The following is a 20,188-nucleotide window of genomic DNA, read 5'->3' as shown; positions in this document are numbered from 1 at the left end:
ACAAAAGCAGCGACCGAACAGAAACGCTTCTTCTTCTTCTCTCCGTAAGAAATGTTACATTTCGGATGATTAGCGCATGTTTATAACAAAAACAAGGGTGATTAAGCTTTTCTTTGACACTTCGTGTTACAGTCCAGGTGAATGGCCATTTTTCCTTTTCAATAAACTTGCGGGCTTGCGCCGAACTAATTTTCTATGCACATGTGGCAAATGTCTAAAGAAATACAAAATGACACGTGATGGCAGCAACAACGTCGAGAAGGTTGTTCCAGTTGTTGGTTGCCCGAGCAAACAAAACTTTTTTAAAAACTTGTAACGTTGACGGTAACGTGACGTTCGGTGGCTTCTGAAACATAAAGGCGACAGAGTGGCAATGCGGTAATGGAAGATAACAGTGGGAATAGTGTATTCTGCGTTTAAAGGCAGAATAATGATGTCTGTGGAATACGATGAATGAATAAATTTAGGGGAGGGGGGACTCTGAACCAACTCGAGTGTATTGATTACGTGTCTTGGGTGGGCTCCAGGTAATAGCAATGGTAGGCAATTCAAGTTCGTTTTGCCAAAAAAGCATGCGAAAGAAGGGCCTGACATGAAAAGAACAAGAGACGAGCGGCGAGTAACAGCAGAGAGATTGCAATTTGCAATATAGAGAGACATACAGATAAACAGGGTGGGCAAGGCAGGGAGGTTAACCCGAAAAGACTCTTGTTTGCTACCCTGCACTGGGGGAACGGTAAGGGGAAATGAAAGACGGAAATAATTGCGGAAAGAAAAAGCAATGTTACCAAAAAAAAAGAGGCGGTGGGGAACATCCGTTAAAACTATAGTCTCTCCATTAGGCCACTCGAACACAAAAATTTAAAGAGTGCCTTGACTGACTTGTGGTGCGATGACTGTATAGGCCGGCGTTCCAGGACTGTCTGCTCCGAGAGAAGCCAGTCGTCAAGACGCGTCAGTGCGGTCGCGAGTGACTCAGAAGTAGGATGGCTTGTTTCCATTTTGATTTACGTACGCACAGGGTAAGAATAAAACACAAATTATTTATTTTTGTGTCAGAATTTAAATTGCTTTGTTGGACAAAAGTTGGAAGCTAGCAAAGCTGTGGTAATTTCAGACATTCTTATGTTTTACTGGTAGATACTCAGGTCTTTGTGTGAAATCGTATTTATAAATATCCCAATGTAAGTTATTGTGTTGAAGTGGCCGGATGCGGCGAGAAAATCTCACAATTGCGTACTAAAGCCTAAGCACTCTTTGCCATCGGAAAAGCCATGGGTAGACGCGCGTAAGCTAGGAAAAGCAAGTAAGCAAAATTAAGCAAAAGTCACAGCTGAGCCAAACAATGCTAACGCATTAGTGGACAATTCTAAAAATTTATGTAGCTTTTAGGCAGTACCTCTACCAAAACATGGTTAGCCGGGCTATCTCGCGCTTCAGGGACTTCAACTTTGTATCAGCAATATCAGGAGGTGTACAGGCGTAGCATAGGACAAGGAGAAATTCCCAGCACAACCTAACCTCCCGTCACAACTCCGAATGCAAAATATTGTACTCTCTTCAAAAGGCCTCTTTACGCCTTGAAGATGCCAAAACAATGCGCTCATCTCAGACAGTACTTAGCCTTTCCGAAGGTAAAATGCAATATGCATTGACCGGTACACTGAATGCACAATGTGAACCACTAACAGATAATCCTGAAACGATGAAGGAGCAAGAGAAAACCACGTAAAAGGTCCCGTTGTACAATAAAGACAACTATTGTGTCGTCATCGTGACTCGCAAATTTCGAATAGTCATTTTAATGAAATAGTTTTAGAGCAATAGCAAGAATTTACAGATTGTCATAGATTATACCGGTGTCGCATGGTCACATTTAAACGCGATAGAGCCCGATTCAGATTGCATTTATTGATCGTAATCGACATCGATCGCTTTTACACGGTTCAACGATCCGGATCGACTTTGGGCGAACCTAAACACACCGGGTATCGTAAGTGGGTCCCAAGCACTTCTCTAATTTGTCTAATATACTGTGAAAAATTCTAACGTAAAATTCCTTTCTTATTAAAATTATATATATATATATATATATATATATATCGTTAGTTACTGTGGGTCAACTGCTGAACGTTTGCAACTATCAGAATTACATGGTTGTCAGCCTGCCAGACTTCATTGCGATGCAGAGACAGTGATTGCCTGCATCCGAATCGAGCAAGGCCCCGATCGAAAGTGGCCGCGTAGCAGCACTCGATCCGAATCGAGCTCAATGCAGATCAGGTCCGATGGCGATCGAAAGTGACCTTGTGACACTGGTATTATATTACAGGCCCGACTGCCGCCAACTTGATAAGTCTGTGATGATTTCAGTTGTGTGTTTAATAGACTAACAAAAAATTGTGGGCTGTTTATTGTAGACGCCTATAAGAATGTTTTGTAAGTACTCTCTGGAAATACTTACCTTTAAAGATACTCTTGGAAGTACTCTTCGAAATACTTTGCAGGCACTGCGCCCTATCTTTTCTTACTTTTTTTTCTAGGATTTGTATTTGCTGTAATACTGCCATGTATATTGCAAAATCAAATTCCACGGTGCGAAATCACAGGAGACAGTAAGGACACACAAATAGAGCCTTACTGACAGACATCTTCATTTTATTGCTGGTAGCAGAACATGTAGTCACAGCGAAAATAATCACACAAGCCAAGATAGAATGCGCGCACAACCATGAAAGAACACATATTATGAAAACGGAGAAAAAATGAAAAATCGCACGGTAGCAAGGCATCACTTTGGCGTTTAGTTGTGAACGAGCTTCGTTCAATGCTACCGACGGACATATATATAAATACCACAGCAGCTTCCCTCGACCGTTAACAATAATGGCTAGCAACAATTTAGTAATCTTCGCATGTTTCGAACATTTGGAACAGTTGGCAGTACTGCCGTTCGACGCACCCATTTAAGATGCTGACGCTAGCAGTCGCTTGCTAAGGTTAAGATGAGTTGGTGAGTTACACTTTCAGAATAGAATCTTCAGTCTTCACTGGAAGGGCTATCTTGTTAAGGAGGCACAAACAAAAGTCTGGTTTCAAGTCCCTTCAAGCTCTACGGGGTCTCTTTGTGGCGTCATGAGATTTGTACAGCGCATCCATGGGAGTGGTAAACAGGTCATCAAAAAAGAAAATTGCATTACAATCTAAAGTACACAAAGGCCTAACCTAATAAGCTTTGAGAAAAATATATGAAAAGGAAAAGAGAAATGCTTTGAAATCTGTGACATCACAATAATCTGTGACATCACACTGACATCACACCGGCAAAGTTGCATGGGCGCAAAATTCTCACATTTGTACATGGTCGAGGCTGATTAACAGCTCATAGACAAGACAGTAACATTGCTATCTTAAGCAAGCAAGGACTCGACCTAATAAGCTTTCGGAGCTTGTCCCTTTCATTTCTTCGCTACTTGCTCAGCCAAATGAATGCTAATTGAGTCTACAGGGAAAAGACTTCATTATAATAAAGTAATTGTGTGGTGTCCCTATTATGCAGCTGTGGTGGCTAACGTAGTAGAGCAGCTCGTTCTACCAACAGAAAATAAATGTCGCGTCAAAACAAATGCCGTTACTGAGCAGCAGATATTTTTTTCCTTATTTGAATTCGTCTTGTTTCATCAAGAGCCAGTGGTGAACAAACGGCTCGAATGCCCAGACGTCCGGGTGGCCCTCGTGGCGGTCCATGAACCCGGATGAGCTCCAGCGGAAAGGAGGCTGCTGTTCCCAGGTTGGCCCACTCACCGCCACGAACTCGAGCTTTGACATTAGGGTGCTGTTGACGAGCTGAAGAGGGCAGTCCGGAAAATGAGAGAGATAGAGAGAGAGAGACACGCACACAATCGAGACAAATGTCAGTTGAGTGAAAAAAACTCTTTCTCCCTATGTCTTAAAATAACTCTACCTATTAGACAGCAAACAGTCTTTTATAGCACTCGATGTTATTATAAAAGGAGACTGTGGTCGCGGCGCGTCTTCGCCAGGTTTAACGTAGTCTTTTTTTTTAATGACGCATTGGGAACAATCCGAGGCACAATAGAAAACTGTTTTATTGGTCCTTGGATGGCCTACAACGCGCTGCGGTGGGGATTTCGCAGGCGATGCTGCAGCTTGGCGCACCAATGTGGGCGTGGCGCTTCGCGAGCTTGACTCCCAGACTTAACTCCCAGCCTGCGGGTGATATTTTATTCAATGTGCGTCTGATGCAGTGCCGCGTAACCAGGCTCCAAGAAAGAAAGACGACGCGACATCTGTTGATCGAACTCAGTAGTCTATTCTCTCCATTCCAGGATTCCTCGCATTATCGCGTGGTAGCTCTATTACTCCCGCGCAGTACGATTCATCAGCGCTCTACTCCGCTTTTCTTTCACTGCGCTGATTAGCGGCGCCCAGCTACCCATTTAACTCAGTCTAAGCTGATAACTCAGCTTGCGTTGAAGTCGAGTTCTGCACTGAGACAGCTGACCTATAGGAGAACAAATCTGAAACACAATAAGCCTGGTTGCGCTTTATTTTCGTATACATCTGTCTGCGAATGTTGCGCGAAATCGGTGCACGAAAGCAGTAAAGATATCCTTGCTGCGAAAGCTGGTCGATTGTGCAAGCGCCCGCGAGTTGGCTTCTTGTGGTCCAAACTTGTTCCGACCCGCTTGATGTCATACGACTCCAGCACTGTGCCCTGGCTAAGCCATCATTCTTGTAGTCCCTAGATAGCAGTGGTTTCAGGGAGATGAGATGTCCATGTTCTCGGTCGAATCATTCATCTGTTATATGCACCGTCTCAGTGCTTCCGAGACAAGGTTACGCGATTAGTTCAAGATCATCAATCTTTCGGCAGTCAATGCACACTCGAAATTTAATTATCCTTCCTGAAACTTTTTGGTCTAATCATCAAAATAGGCTAGGTTAATACACGAAGCAAGCGCGGCAATTATGCGAGCTAGCTTGTTTCATGGAGCGGCCTACAGATGGACGCCCGCACACCTTGAAAGCTGAACGAGCCCATAGAAATTATTGCCTTCACAGTGACGCCAAAACTGTGGGGCCCTTTAGAAGGCACCACTTTCGCAGTTGCTGGTCAGAGTTTATGGGGCGTGGTTAGGATAACGTCAACTCTCTCATTGTACGTCATGCAGAAGGAACAGAGCGAAAAGTTCTCCATGATCTATCAACAACTGGCATAAAGTAATTGGTAACGTTGTTCCATCGAACTGGACCACTGGCACCGATGCATTAGGGGGCGTGTCTACGCCCTGTAAAGCATGCAGCTAATGAGCCAGTTCGTAGCCGTAAGAAAGAAGTTAAAGAACACCATCCACCTTCATGTCAATTCCGCCATGCGCCCTGTGTTCCAGCGACGGGAATGGGTAGACGCCGTCGGCCAGGTTCAGATCGCTACGGGCCGAGATGGCGTTCTCGGCACTGAACGGGGGTGTGCAGTTGCAGTGCGCCAGCGGGTCGTTCTTGTAGTCGTTGTACCTGGAGGTAGAGAAAAAAAAGCACGTATACCCACTGACAGGTTAAAGCCGGGAGCTTAGATTCGCATTTGGCCACACCTTTCCCACACGGGTACTGGCGTAACCGCATAAAAGTCTCCAGCTGCCTGTTTCATGGAGTTTCTGGCCATGCGATGTATCGTACAAAGCTAAATGGTTAGCTGCAGGGTTGCACCTTGTTTTTCTCCCGACTTCTCTCACAATTTATCCAGCGAAAAAACGAATATCCCTGAAGGCCCATGGGCAAAGCGCATTGAAAGAAAGAATAAATCACGTACTTTGCGGCAAATTTACATTAGGTGTGTAAAGCATGCTTGCACTGCGATTTAACGGCTGCAGACCTGCTTTCATAATGCTTTTTTCCACAACCGCCGTCGCAGCTATGGTGCATTTCAAGGCCGCCAGTAAGGTAGTAAAGTCACTGCCAATAGACTATTTCTGGTTCTAAAATGCACCTCGAAATAGCTTGCTAGAATCAATGAGCTTCTTGTTGCTGCACTGTTGTATTTAATTTATGATATCAGTTATCTTGAATTACTTAATTGATTTTGTCATAACAAGACAAAGGTGCCACCAAAATAATTGAGAAGTGATGAACTTAGCTAAAAAAAACGGATGGGAAGCGTCAGCCTGGCACCAACGTTTCGACACAGGGACGGGTATCAGAGAAGGTTGTGTTGATTGCCGAGATCCCGTCGATTGGTCACCAGAATTATCGATACGCTGCCACAGCTGCATGACCCTACAGCTGTTACTGGGGCAAATTTGTCACGTGGTCCTCTTGGTGCCTTGGAGCATGCGCGTCCAAGGCTTTGATAAGACAACGGCATTCCAGTCACGGAGTGTCTCCTTCGAGCCAGTGTGACACGCGCATGTGCTTTGCGCCCCACCGAAGCGAAGGTTAATCGTCCACTGCTAGGGCTGATCGCCGCTCTCGGTAAGCTTGTAAAGATACTTTCATAGGTTTTACTTGCAGAGCCGTGCCGTTCATGTTGTTTGAAAGGTTGAATTGATAAATTGCATTTTCTACATGCGCCAACGGCTTCCCCTCGTGCCTCTTCCTGGTGTGGACTATTCGCGAACGCAGTCAAGGAGCCAAGTCGCTTCAAGGTCATGAGCTGACGAAGATAACTTTGAACAAGAAGTATGGCACACACAAAAGCAGGAAAAGAAACAACCATTTGAAAGATGAGTGCCACTATCAACTAATTTTATTCCTAGAAAGAGAATCACTTGAAACCACATTCCCCACGGGAGATCAAACAGTGCACCAACAACAGAAACAAGCTGCAGTTAACCGACCATGAACAACAAGTACTGCGGCAAACGTGCAAGAAAACGTGATGTACACGACCTCCTAAAAAGAGATTCCTTAATCTAGCAGAGAAAGAGACGCTGACGCTCGTCTAAACTTACGCTTGATATGAAAAGCTTCATGCACTTCACTTTCAATCTTGTCCTCACTATTTGTGATGTGGCGGAACATTGGATCCAGGATTGTGTGCCCCACATTCACCGCTGCTGAACAATTTTTGGCTCTCGTTTGACCTTTTTTTTGTGCCAACATGCGTTATAAGATCATGGTGTCCATTACCCCCTAAAAGCGGATGCGCAAAGCAGTTTAACCCACCAAGAAAATAATTCTATGCCGCGCCGTCTGCGTATCACTGTAGCAAGACCGCTTACCTCATCAGTTTGATCATGGAGTCCATGTCTCGCACCCTGTTGTGATCACGCAAGAACATGAGTGCCCGCGGTGTTCGGTCATATGTGAACCAGTCACCGTACTTGTCCACCAGTTTCCACCAGCCACTTTTGCTGTAGATGAATTGGAAGGCGCTGCGTGGAATTGGATAGTTTCAGTACGTGTAGTCGCGGGTAAAGCACAGATACAGGCAAACTGAACTTTGCTCTAGAGGCCTGCTAAAGTGGGTGGACATATGAAGGTAAATGACCATACACATCGACGCCGGCTCTTCGAGAAAGATTGGTGATGTTAACGCGAACGAGGTGGACTACAGATTCCAGCGCGAACCTTGCGCTTCATGCATTTCACGCTTAGGTAAGAAATAAGCGCTTGTGTGGAAGCGTGTAAATCTGCTAGAAATGACTGTTTGCAGTCGCAGGTTGTCAGGGTTAAATACATAGGACGAGGCCAAACAAGAGACGTTGGAAGCAGTGCGTCTCCGCCTACTCCATTTCACTTAAATTTAAGATAGGGTTAACCAACGCAAACACTAAACGTTCAAAAAGGGGAGAAATGCATAATATCAACATCAGACGCGAGTCACTGCAGTAGTCTCGTTCCTGGTATTTTGACCGCAGTGAAAGCTGTTCTTTCTATGCCATTAACTATCCATGGTCTTAGTTTTGTGCAAAGCGACAATGGGTGACTGCCCGGAGCCCTAAGTTTGTAGCGTAGCTGTTGCCTTTACCGCGCATATAGGGGCAGCCCAGTAACATGTTGGCTATGTCTTCCTCCTAAAATACCCATTCAATGGTAAGAGTGCTGCAGTTTTCCGACAGGGGCTAGTTGGTGAAAAGTTATGTCTAGACGCGCCTTTTCGGTGTCAACTCGTGAATAAACACATTAAGCTATGAAGGAGTGCGTCTGGTCATCATGACCCACAGTGGCAATTTTTCGATGAAGGTACTACAGACCACACGGATAAAAACCTAAGATGACAGCAAACTGGCCAAGCTGGTAACAATTCATCACGCTTAAGACACGCGAGAACACAGACACAAGCAAGACGAGAACGAAAGCGCTGGCGTTTGTGCAATGTCTTGTGTACCTATATTGTATGTGTTTATTCATTGTGATTGCAACTATACGGAAACTTGAGGCGCATTCACGAAAACTGTGGGAAAAATTCAGGCCCGTTCACAGAATCTATACGGAAACTTGAAGCCGGTTCGGGGAAACTATATGTAAACTTGAGACGTCTTCACGGAAACTATACGGAAACTTGTTCTGCTCGCACATGAGCGTGGTCAACACTTGAATTTGACCGATCTTCGTGCTTATCGCTTCACACGTTCCTGTGGCTTTATATGTCTCCATTTTTTTTAATTTCGAAGCATTCATGTAGTTTTTAAACAGATAAAGACAATTAGTCTACACGCATAGGCCCAATTACTGCGAATTCTTGTACTTATAACGCAATACTTTGTGGGAAATCGTTTATTTGGAAAGTCACGAAGCCACTCGAAACCAGAAGGATGCAGTTTAGGCAAATCCATGTATTAACCACCATTCCCATTCTGACTTAACCAAACTCTTTGTAGCTCCTGCAGACTTTATCTCCAGAGTTTTCTCTAGCAGGTTTTGTAGGAAAATCTGGTTAGGAGAGCTCCGGAGACGCATGCGACGCGCCGTGATGTTCGGCTGCAGAAAACCCTTCGCAGATGTATGCCAATCCGAACAATTCATGCATGAAAGACAACGAAGCAGTAAAAAGTTTAAGTAACACATTGATCGGCTACAGCTGGCATTGCATTCCGTGATGTATTACGCAAACGGGACACGCAAGATGACAGAGAAGACGAAGACACCGCGCTACTAGAACTGATGGTTTATTGCACGAGGTCAATAGACGTTTCATCGTACAACACGAAGCAATAAAAATGTAGAAACAAAGAGAACAACATGGATTACATTCCTGCAAAACCATCGGTCACACACTGCTACGGCGCCGTCGTCTTGCGTGCCTCTGCCGTTTGGCGCTACGTCTGACGTAATGCAATATAAGGTAGTTGTCACATCCCTCGGAAGTTCTAGGGGTCTTTTTTGCCATTTTCCGTCAAACACTAAAGAGTGTTCAGGATGATTACCATGAAGCATCACACGTTGTGCTATTGCACTAGGTTTCATTCTTATTGTGCTGCTTAACTGGCACATGTAAATATACGTGTAAACTTACGGCACGCTGTAGCTCGCCCAGTAGGTCTGGTCACGCAGCGACTGGGTAGCGTCCGTCACGTTGATGTACTTACTGGTGTGCGGTAAAAGAAACAGGAGGAAAATAAGGTGATGAGGGACAAACACTTCCGCATTGGAAAACTAGTTTTCTAGAATGTTCGCCTGAAAAACCCCAATCGCAATTATTTATAACTAGTTGCGAGCATTGCGCCGGCGTTCTCGGAAGAAAGTTCAGCCATGAACTGTTTGATGCTAAATGTGCTTACCAGTATGGCTATAAATAAAGACAGGTCAATTTCTTTCAGAGAACTGAACAGGAACCATAGGTGTCGTTCATTTCTCTGAAGTTCCGATTTCTGTTTACAGAAATGCTTCTGTTTTTGTTTCCTTTTTTGTTGTTTGTTCTGCACCTATGGTTTATGTTCAGTTCTCTGAAGGCTTCCCATTCGCTCTCTCTCTCTCCTTTCCCCGCTCTTTACCTCTCGTCTTAGAAACAATGCATAGAAGCACCAAATGACAACGCTCATTTTCTTTGCATTCTCTCCCTTTACAGCCAGCCGCCGCTGACAACGACCGCATGTCACGTCACCCTACTAACCCGTTAAACATAACCTGCCGAAATTGACAAGGCAGCCTTGGTTAAGATAGGCCCATCTATTCTTTGTAACTGTTATACCACTAATATGTGAGTAGCACCTCGCAAATACCCTGCAAATATTGTACGACATCCACGTAAGCTGTAAAATATTACACCACATTGGTCCACTTCGTTATTTTCAAGGAATACGGACACAAAATCTCAAAATTTTACGATAATGCTGAAAATGAATCCCGAGTGTGTGATTACACCGAAAAGAAGTACTCACTTGGCTCATTTTTGAGCCGATGGCTTTATTTTTGGCGTTTTATTGCGATAGCAATTCTATGGACTCGGATTTCTCGATGGATATCGAATTTTATCGGAATCCAAAGCAGATTTCTGCCGTCGGTGTCGTCGTCGCCGTGAGGTTCCGTATAACGTCAACGGCGATGAAATCGTCGCCGCTCTCCGGACGCTGTACGAGCGAGTGAAAGGGCGCGAGGGACGCGCGCTTTCACGGGGAGCCAACTCACGTCGGAGAGCAAACGGAGGAGGAGGAGGGTGTTATTATACATAAGGAAGAGACGCTTAATTCTGCAGCCCATAAGGGAGCACGGCGCAGCGTCGTAGGTGATAGGGGGAGTAGGAGGTAAAGAAAAAGAGAAGAGAGATAGTTCAGGGGGCTCGTCCGCACATGGGTAGGCAGCAGAGGCGGCAGGGACCAGCAAGGGCAGGTACGCTCAGCGGTATGCTGCTATCCCACTCGCCTCCACGAACTCCACGAGGCGAGTGGGATAGCAGCATACCGCTGAGCGTACCTGCCCTTGCCGGTCCCTGCCGCCTCTGCTGCCTACCCATGTGCGGACGAGCCCCCTGAACTATCTCTCTTCTCTTTTTATTGCGATAGCAATTATATGGACACTCAAAAGCAGATTTCTGCCGTCGGCGTCGCCGTCGCCGTCGCCGTGAGGTTCCGTATGACGTCATTTGGAGAAGAAATCGTCGCCGCGCGCCGAACGCTGTATGTGCGAGTGAAAGGGTGCGAGGGGCGCGTCTTTCACGGGGAGTGAACGCACGGCGAACAACAAACGCGCGTTCTGCGCCGTGCTCGCTTAAGGGCTGCAGAAGTAGGCGTCTCTGTTCTCCTTCACAATCACCATGTATGTAGAGCAAACGCGCCTTCTTCCGACGAGCGAGAGGCCGTGGGGGAGGGGGAGGGATGCAGGCGACGTTTAGTTGCGGCACGCAGTGCCTATTTATATCAGAGGCTCCCGCAACAGTCACCAACGCCGCACGCATTTTGAGCGAACGCGGGCAAAACGCCGATGGCGTCGACAACAGTTCTGCGTGTTGCCGATGCTGCTGCATGTCCAAGTTTATACAGCTGATAAAGCTAATATTACTCCGTATAGCTCTCTACAAGTTTGCTATCGCAATTGATGCTTCGCCTTTCAGGTGAAACTGCGACAATTTTTTCTTTACCTCCTACTCCCCCTATCCCCTACTACGCTGCGCCGTGCTCCCAAACGCGCGTTCAGCGCCGTGCTCCCGAAGGGCTGCAGTATTAAGCGTCTCTTTCCTCCTTTACAATCACCATATATAGAGAGCAAACGCGATTTCTTCAATCGCGCGAAAGGCCGTGGGGGGACGGGAGGGAGGGAGGGGAGGTGACGTTTAGCTGCGGCACCAAATGCGTATTTATATAAACAGTTTCACTTGAAAGGCGAAGCATCAATTGCGATAGCAAATTTGTAGAGAGCTATACGGAGTAATGATAATAGGTTGATAAGCTGTATAAACTTGGACATGCAGCAGCACCGGCAACACGCAGAACTAATGTCGACGCTGTCGGCGTTTTGCCAGCGTTCACACAAAATGCGTGCGGCGTTGCTGACGGTTGCCGAAGCCTCTGATATAAATAGGCACTGGGTGCCGCAGCTAAACGTCACCTCCCTTCCTTCCCCCTCCCCCCCCCTGGCCTATCGCGCGTCGGAAGAAGGCGCGTTTGCTCTACATATATGGTGATTGTAAAGGAGGAAAGAGACGCCTACTTCTGCAGCCCTTAAGGAAGCACGGCGCAGAACGCGCGTTTGTTCTCCACCGTGGGTTCACCCCCCGTGAAAGAGCGCGTCCCTCACGCCCTTTCACTCGCACATACAGCGTTCGGCGGCGCGCGGCAACGATTTCGTCTCCATTGACGTCATACGGAACCTCACGGCAACGGCGACGGCAGAAATCTGCTTTGGAGTGTCCATATAATTGCTATCGCAATAATATGGTGATTGTAAAGGAGGAAAGAGACGCCTACTTCTGCAGCCCTTAAGGAAGCACGGCGCAGAACGCGCGTTTGTTCTCCGCCGTGGGTTCACTCGCACATACAGCGTTCGGCGGCGCGCGGCAACGATTTCATCTCCATTGACGTCATACGGAACCTCACGGCAACGGCGACGGCAGAAATCTGCTTTGGAGTGTCCATATAATTGCTATCGCAATAAAACGTTGCGAAGCGAGACGCTGGGTAATATTTCCGACGCTGCTCGACGAGTGTCCCATTCTGATCTCGTCGAAAACCTCCGAGCCGCCCCCAGAGGCACCGGCAACAGTCACCAACGCCGCGCGCGTTCGGTGCGAACGCGGGCGAAACGCCGACGACGTCGACAACAGTTCTGCGCGTTGCTGGTGCTGCTGCATGTCCAAGTTTATACAGCTGATAAAACTACTATCCCTACTCCTTATAGCTCTCTACTAATTTGCTATCGCAATTGATGCTTCGCCTGTCGGGTGAAACAGCGACAATTCTCTTTTTGTGAGCGCGCGCCTCGCCGCCCGACCCATGGGAATTGGAAGGCGTGACGTCACGACACCCTCGTCGGATAGCCAGCCGGCCGGCTTCGGTCGTTTGAAGCTCGCCGACGCCGCCATCGCGAGCATGGATTCGAGTTCTGGTGCCGTTACCAGCGATGAGTACACGCCTGAAGAAGAGGCCCATTCCAACTTGACAATAAATATTACCGCTTACGGTTACGAGTCTTCCGCGTCAAGCGACGAAGAAGAGCAGGTGGCCGTGGAAGAGCCGGTCAGGTTTTCGCGAACCGTAGCGCGAAGATTTCGCTCTGCACCAGACACTTGTGCAAGGATTATTTTTCATTTCCTCTGTAAACTTGCTTTTTTATTGCAATAGCAATTATATGGACACAACCGGATTTCTGCCGTCGGCGTCGCCGTAGCCGCGAGGTTCCGTATAGATAAAATCTTCGCCGCGCGACGTATGCCCGAGCGGAAGCGTGCGGGGACGCACACTATCACGGAGAGCGAACGCACTCAATCTCCCAAACGCGCAAGCAAGGAAGCGGGGGGGGGGGGGGGGGGGGGAGGGGGGTGCACTTCTACTCTGCCAAACAACCGCGCTCGTCGCTCGCCCGCACCGTCTTTTATCTCCACACGGCTCTGACCTTTGTATGCGCTGTGCATTCGCCGCTCAGTTTCCGTTGAAGCGATAGACTGCACGTACCTTCGCCCGCTGCGGCGTATGCTCTTGCTGCCAGCGTTTTGACAGTCGTTGTCTGCATCATTCAGTGTGATCTGTTCATGTTTGTTTGTGCGCGCTCACACCACGCTTGTTCATTCAGTTAGTAATAGTCGGGCCACATTTTCCAACGCACGCTACACATGTAATGCTGCCCGGATCGGCAGTGCAGCGCTACAGGTGTGTCCCTTCGCACGCGCTGCCTACGGGAAGCGCTTCTCATCAACACCACCGTTTCACACGCGCCTTCTCGTGGTCATCAAGTCTCGCTTCATGTCGGTCTACTTACGCCGCAGCACACCTGCTTACTTAATCAGCTCATGTTTACTACAATTCATATTGCTACCAAAGCCGCTCACCTTACATCGTATGACATTGCTGTGTTGCTATCGCATTCATTGCTTCGCCCTTAGGGCGAAACTGTGACATTTATTGCGATTTATATGGAGCGCACGCAGGCGAGGCAGATTTCTGCGTCGGGTACTTCAGCCGTGCGTGCCGATGACTGAATAGTAGTTTATACCGTCGGCGTGAGCAACTGCTGTGAGGTATCAGTACCTCCGAGACTCTCAAGACCACTTCCCCAGCCGCCCGACAGATGGCAACACCTGTCTGGCGTTCTCCCCAGCTTTTCCTGCTTTTAGCCTGTGGAGAAGCAGAGCTGTGTGTCTGCCCCGCTGTCATGTAGGACTGTTCTCGAGAGTCGCGCTCGCTAGCGTTGTATTGTTTTACTATGCTTTGCCAACATGCAGTAATGTTTGCCAACATTACTGCCTTCGTGCCCAGCCTCGGACATCTCGCTCGAGCCTCGCCCTCACTCTGCTCAAGAAGGCTGCAAGTGAACGAAAACAGTGCCGACATCTTTTCATGTCCTCTTTTCAAACGCGTCGCTGATCATTTATGCCTTGCGTTTTCGTGAGAAGACCGATGGCACAGCGTCAGGCTTTAGGCGTTGCCTTTTGAGCGCCATGCCGAGGCTTTTCAGCACAGCCGGGCAGGTCACATAATAATCGTCGACGAAATGGTCCGCGCAAATGAAGTCATTTTTAGAGGTCTCCAGGCTGTGCGTTGACTAACAGGCATGTATCCAAAGTTTACGCACCTTCTCGTCTCTGGCAAACGTGTGCGACGGCGTGTCACGACCGACGATGCTGCTATCAGCAATGTCTGGGCATTTCCTTCCGCCGCGACGAACGCGTCAATACCGGACAACGACCGCGGGAAGGCGCATGTAAGGCGCACCACCTGCGTGGAGCGCCGACGGGATCATTTTCAGACGGGCCACGTGCGAAGATCGCCGAAAGGGGTTAAACAAAAGCTGCAAGGGACCGACACCCCCGGAAACACTGCGACGGCTATGGCCGACCTTGGCCGCGTGCGTGTGGGTGGGTGTTATGACGTCAACTTTCAGCTTCTGTTGCCGCTTGGAGGCAAGGGGCAACATAAAATCGCAAAAAAAAGATGTTTCTCGTTCTTTTTTTTTTCAAAGCAGCTTGTTGTATTCGTCATTTTCAACAGTTCACCTTTTGTTCCGACGCAAAAAAACCACCCGCCAACTTTTGTGTCCGTATCCCTTTAATGGTTGCAGTCACGTAAATAATTGTGATTTCTATTCTTGGTGCAGAGTTAAATTACAGCACGACGTTTAGAAATATTCATTTCTAAGCTACCAATTTTTTGGCCGTTTTGATAAAACAATACACGCCCTAAATCCAAATTTCGCTTTCGACGATCACTAAAACATAACTTTCTCAGATGCAGCAAGTTACATGAAAATTGGATAAGGAGTTAAAAAACAATGCGGCGTTTTATGTGTATTCTAATAGGCGGCATTGGAGTTGGGCCCGAGCTGAAGCTTCCTCTTTAAAGAACTGGGTTATTGGCACTACCAAACGAAATATTGGTTCGTGCATTCGTTAATGCACTGGGTCGTCAGATTCATCCACCAGTAATAAATTGTGGCGAAAAGTTGTGTCACACTCGTCATTCAAACTTACGGCAGTTGTTCCAGCACGAAGAGAAGACCATCTTTCAGCTCCGCCGTAGGAATGAACTGTTTGTAGTCCACCAGCATCCACTGATTGTTGTATCTGTAACGCCGTTTAGAAGATCGATTCATTGGTGTCACACAACAGCATAGTGGTTCTTAAAAACAGCCATCTACCCCCAACCACTTCTATTGTAGAGGATCGATTATCCATGACTGATGGGTGCAGGAGCACATTTTGAAGCTCGTCACGGAGTTTCCCGGCTTAATTAGTTATCTCGCAGGCACTTCGCAAAACACAGTTTTGATTTCGCTGTGGTGGTTTTGAGCCACTTCCGAAGCCGACCGCATGTCATCTTTTCTAACAGACATGATCAGCAAGAATGCACAATCGGGGGAACTGTAAAAAGTGCTACCAAGACAAAGCGCGTAACACAAAACAAGTGTTTTCTGCAGAAACGCAAATACGTTCATGTTTCACGTCATCGCGAAACCACTCTGCGCGATTGTACATAAAGGGCTGAGTTTATTTTCGATAGCTCGAAATTTACTCGAGCATCTGAACTTCAAGTTTTCCAGGACTTTCGCTTTGACAGAATGAAGAAACCTTTCGCGTGTTGTGGTTCCTTTTTAGTTGTTCTGTGCATGAAATTTAGATAATTTTTTATCTGGTCTGCACCAATGTTTGCGAAAATTTTGAATCTGATGAAATTAATTTTACTTCGCTAACCGAAATAATGTTTCGAAAGTCACAAAACCTCAAAGGTATTTTATTTCGCCTTAGTTTCTATCTACGTCATTATACTGGAAACTTAAATTTATCCAAAAGGATATTAACCAAAATCCAGGCAAAGCATTTTTTTCGCTCGGTCAGGAAAGAGCTAAACGGCGACCCTGACGTGAATGTCAGGCCAACACGCAGCGTCTTTCTAGCCCTTGCCCGTTATGATTTGGTTGCCTCGAAGAAACTTATTGCATCTGAAGTACTAAATTTCCGACGAGAGATTTGGTGCTCAGGCCAGTACCCAATTTCTCGACGAATTCAGGAACGATGAGAAAAACCAGCGTCAGGCAGAGTTTGTTACAAAAGAAAAGCCAGAAACAGATAAATTTTTGGCTTTCAAAATGTGGTGTTGTGGGCCTCAAGAAGCATACCGCTCAATAAATGGTAATAATTCGCTAGTGACGAAGGAAATTAAAACCTACGCCGTCGAATTTGGCGGCAATTGGTTCGACGGAATTCCGCTAGGTGCAGCAAGAATCATAAAGGGAAAAAAATTGTCATCCACCCGAATCTATAGCTGGCACTTGCTACGGAAATTTCCTGCATTCAATGTTATCGAGTCATTTGTCCTTGTTCGGAGATCCGCTAGCCTCCTGGTTAGCTGATATGGCAAAATGCCGGCCCATTAAGGCGTTTGTCCCTGGTTCAATCCTCAGACCAGGAGGAATTTTTCTGCAAATGCGAAACTTTCTAAAATAGCCGAATTAGTTTCCTTTGTAGCTGCGTGCCACTATCGTGCAACAATTTTTCCTTTAATCAAACTTTGATCCTTGAGCAATCATCTCTACGCACAGCCACCTTGTGCCGGATTTCTGATTGGGCTTTTAATTAACTTAATGAGGTGTGTGTGTGCTATGCACCGAACTTTATTTGCTTCTATCACCCACTTCAAAAACTTTCGAACTGTCTGTCCCATGTAGCTGTTCCAGCAATCACCTCAAAACCTCAAGACGTTCGATAAACATATTTCGGTTGCCATTTACAATGGCATCTGCGTTTAATCGTTTTCCAGAGCTGCTTCAGAGGCAACATGAGATGCAATGATACAGACTCGGTGCTTTTATCGCAAAGTGGGCATGAGATTGTGTTGACTTGAGTGCATATCGGATGCTTCTTGCTGTTATATATTATTTCTGTCTTTTGATGCTTAGGCTTTTTTTGCTGCAAGTTTAGTAAGTAGTTATGTCTATGGAATATGTGTGCCTCTTATACGTGAGATAGCTTCAATTAAATTTTTGCATGGATAGCTCGCTCTGAGGTAGCCTACCTTCCCGTTCATGAACAGCTAATTATTAAACAACAATGACCCACTTCAAAACCGTAGAAGAGACGAAACCATTGCAGCCACTCACGTGCCACTGTTGTACTTGGAGAATATCTTGGCCCACTCATAGCCAGTGATGCCAGTCGGTTGGACACTATATTCCTGATGAACTCCAGGTTGGATTGAGGCGTGACGTACCAATACAGAACATCATTTTGTTGCCAATAGTAGTCGCCATGGTGGCCTGCGCAGTGACATTTCAGGTTCGCCCGTATCGTCATCAAGCATTTGCGGCAAGATACGCCTGAAGGAGAATTGACATGCTATTTCTGACTCCTCAGTTTTCGTGTTAAGTGAATGTCCCGGATACATGTTTTGAAGATTGTACGAATTGGTAGTGTTGCATCTTGAACAATTTCACAACGCACACACATACTTAAGATCCGGAACAGGCCGAATGAAAGAGCACTCTTTCACTCCGTCTCTCGCTTTTCCTAAGGATGTGGGCGGTGTGAACATATTCGGAACTTACTGGACCTCGAAATCCCCTGAAAAAAATACTGGGTATCCTCAGCGCACCCTTAGTAATGTAACGTGATAGCGTTTCTACAGACCAACTCTGTTTTTGTTTCCCAGGAGGCGTATGTGTCGTGATTTTGTGACACGGAAGATGGTTAGGTGGGAACAGGAAATCGGTTTGTCACATCGGCCAAGGCATTGAGTATCAGCATAGCTTGACGACCGAGCAAGCCGAATCGAATGTCAAAGCATTGTGATGTCTTACTCTCACGTGGTCATCTTTTGTCATTATGTGACGAAACGTGTGCCTCCTGAAGAACAAAAACAAAGCTGGTCCGTAGAGAGAGAGAGAGATAGAGAAGAAAGGGGAAAGGCAGGGAGGTTAACCAGAGGGGAAGGCCCTGTTTGCTATGGGGAGAGATGGAGGTAAAGTGACAGGAAAGTAGAGATAGAGAACATTTCCTGGGATTTTGAGATCCAGAGTCTTGACGGAAGAAAAATTATAAGTTGAGAATATTATCTCTGTACTCATTTAGCACTTTTATGACAGAAACTATATTGTCACGTTGTATTGAAGGTGAAGAACACACAAGCGATAACCGAATCCAAAAGTAACTATTTGGCGAACCTGTGCCCACCAAAGATATACAAGCAACATTGAAGCACAGGGACAGCGGCAAGCCCAGTCGGCAATCGTCGAAAATCTGATCTGTGGGTCAAGCGTGTCGGCTTTTACACGTGACTCGTCGAAGGTCCGAGGGTAATCGCTGGTACCGCGCACCTTCCAGAAAGTACTACACAATTCGTGTCGCGCATACAATCCGATTACACAATGTTCGGCGAGAACATACGCAACGTATAAGATCAACGATAACATTCGATTAAGTTACAGATCATGCAAGCGGCTCGGGCTGAGGGATAACTTTAGCTTGTTATGGGGTGAAATGCAGTGCCCGATAAAAGGATAAATAAGTACACTTGCCTATATTTTTCCTATTTGGCACTACGCCTCAATGAGCATCCCCACTGTTTTGCATGAGATGTACACTGCAAATTGACGCAAGTATTGGAGTCATGATAAGGTGGCCAACGTACAATGTTATTGCATCGGAAACGCATAATCAATGAAGACTGAGGGGCACACCGAAGAACAGGAATCCAATTCACGCAACGCATAGCAACATGTACGCCTAGAATGAGAGAGAGAAACGAAGAGGTTTGGGGAGGTTCACCGAGGGCGTCTACGGTTAGCTACCCTACACTTGGGGAAGGGGAGAATAGATAAGAGGGACAGTGAAGAAAAATAATAGCGTCAGTCATTTGCAGGGTCAGCCGCAGAGGAATCTCCGCTATCACCAGCGTTCGTACAGTCCAGTATCCTTAACGAAGTGCAGAAGGGCTTTTGTGGGCTTTCGCATGCAAGAATGCCATGGTCCCAGTATCTTTTCCTCTGAGAGCACTATTATCTAACAGGCTGAGTTTAGCTTGTAGAGTACGTCTTCGAGTGTCAAAGGAGGGGCAGAGGCTCAGAAGGTGCTCTAGAGTCTCAACGCACCCGCACAAATCGCATGCCGCGCTGCTGGCCATTCCTATTAGAAATGAATAGGCATTTGTAAATGCGACGCCCAACCACATGCGACACAATTATCTTGTTTCGCGACGAGAAAGTGCAGGTGGCAGGCGAAGTCGCAAGTTAGGGTCTATACAGTTTTCCGACGCAGTAAATGCAGCATTCATTCATTCATTTTCACCACCTGGGGTTCTGTGGTGAAAATTATTCCCGAGTCCCCCGCTACGGCGGACCTCATAATGAGATTGTAGTTTCTTTATTCAGGTACATGTATAGTTTATGCATGAAGCTTTAAATGTGTGCATTCATACATTTCAGTTCAGGTTCAAGCTGTCATTGAGGAACTCTATCCCTGTACTTAATTCAAGCAGATTGACCACTCATGTGCAGTTGCATTAGCTATCTGCTCCTGTATAGACGCAACACCCACACACTGAGGCTTGGCCTTCGTCCAACGTGGGAGCGGCCCGCAGTCTTGCCC

At 46.7% G+C, this 20,188-nt stretch overlaps 1 protein-coding gene across 1 annotated transcript; it reads right to left on the bottom strand.

The window, feature by feature from the left end:
• Nucleotides 1-2,630: 2,630 nt before the first annotated feature.
• On the bottom strand, nt 2,631-17,804 carry LOC119435578 (putative phospholipase B-like 2). Its single transcript, XM_037702378.2, has 6 exons — nt 17,707-17,804; nt 15,581-15,673; nt 9,479-9,550; nt 7,242-7,394; nt 5,379-5,538; nt 2,631-3,846 (listed from the first exon to the last, which is right to left on the bottom strand). Exons 2-6 carry the CDS (start codon nt 15,655-15,657, stop codon nt 3,658-3,660), a joined length of 651 nt encoding a protein of 216 aa, XP_037558306.1. The 5' UTR covers nt 15,658-15,673; nt 17,707-17,804; the 3' UTR covers nt 2,631-3,657.
• Nucleotides 17,805-20,188: the final 2,384 nt, after the last annotated feature.

The sequence above is a fragment of the Dermacentor silvarum genome, unplaced genomic scaffold, assembly GCF_013339745.2.
Source record: "Dermacentor silvarum isolate Dsil-2018 unplaced genomic scaffold, BIME_Dsil_1.4 Seq8, whole genome shotgun sequence".
In the NCBI taxonomy this organism is placed as follows: domain Eukaryota; kingdom Metazoa; phylum Arthropoda; class Arachnida; order Ixodida; family Ixodidae; genus Dermacentor; species Dermacentor silvarum.
The sequence above is the reverse complement of the archived record's forward strand: the minus strand, read 5'-3'. Positions and strand labels throughout refer to the sequence as shown.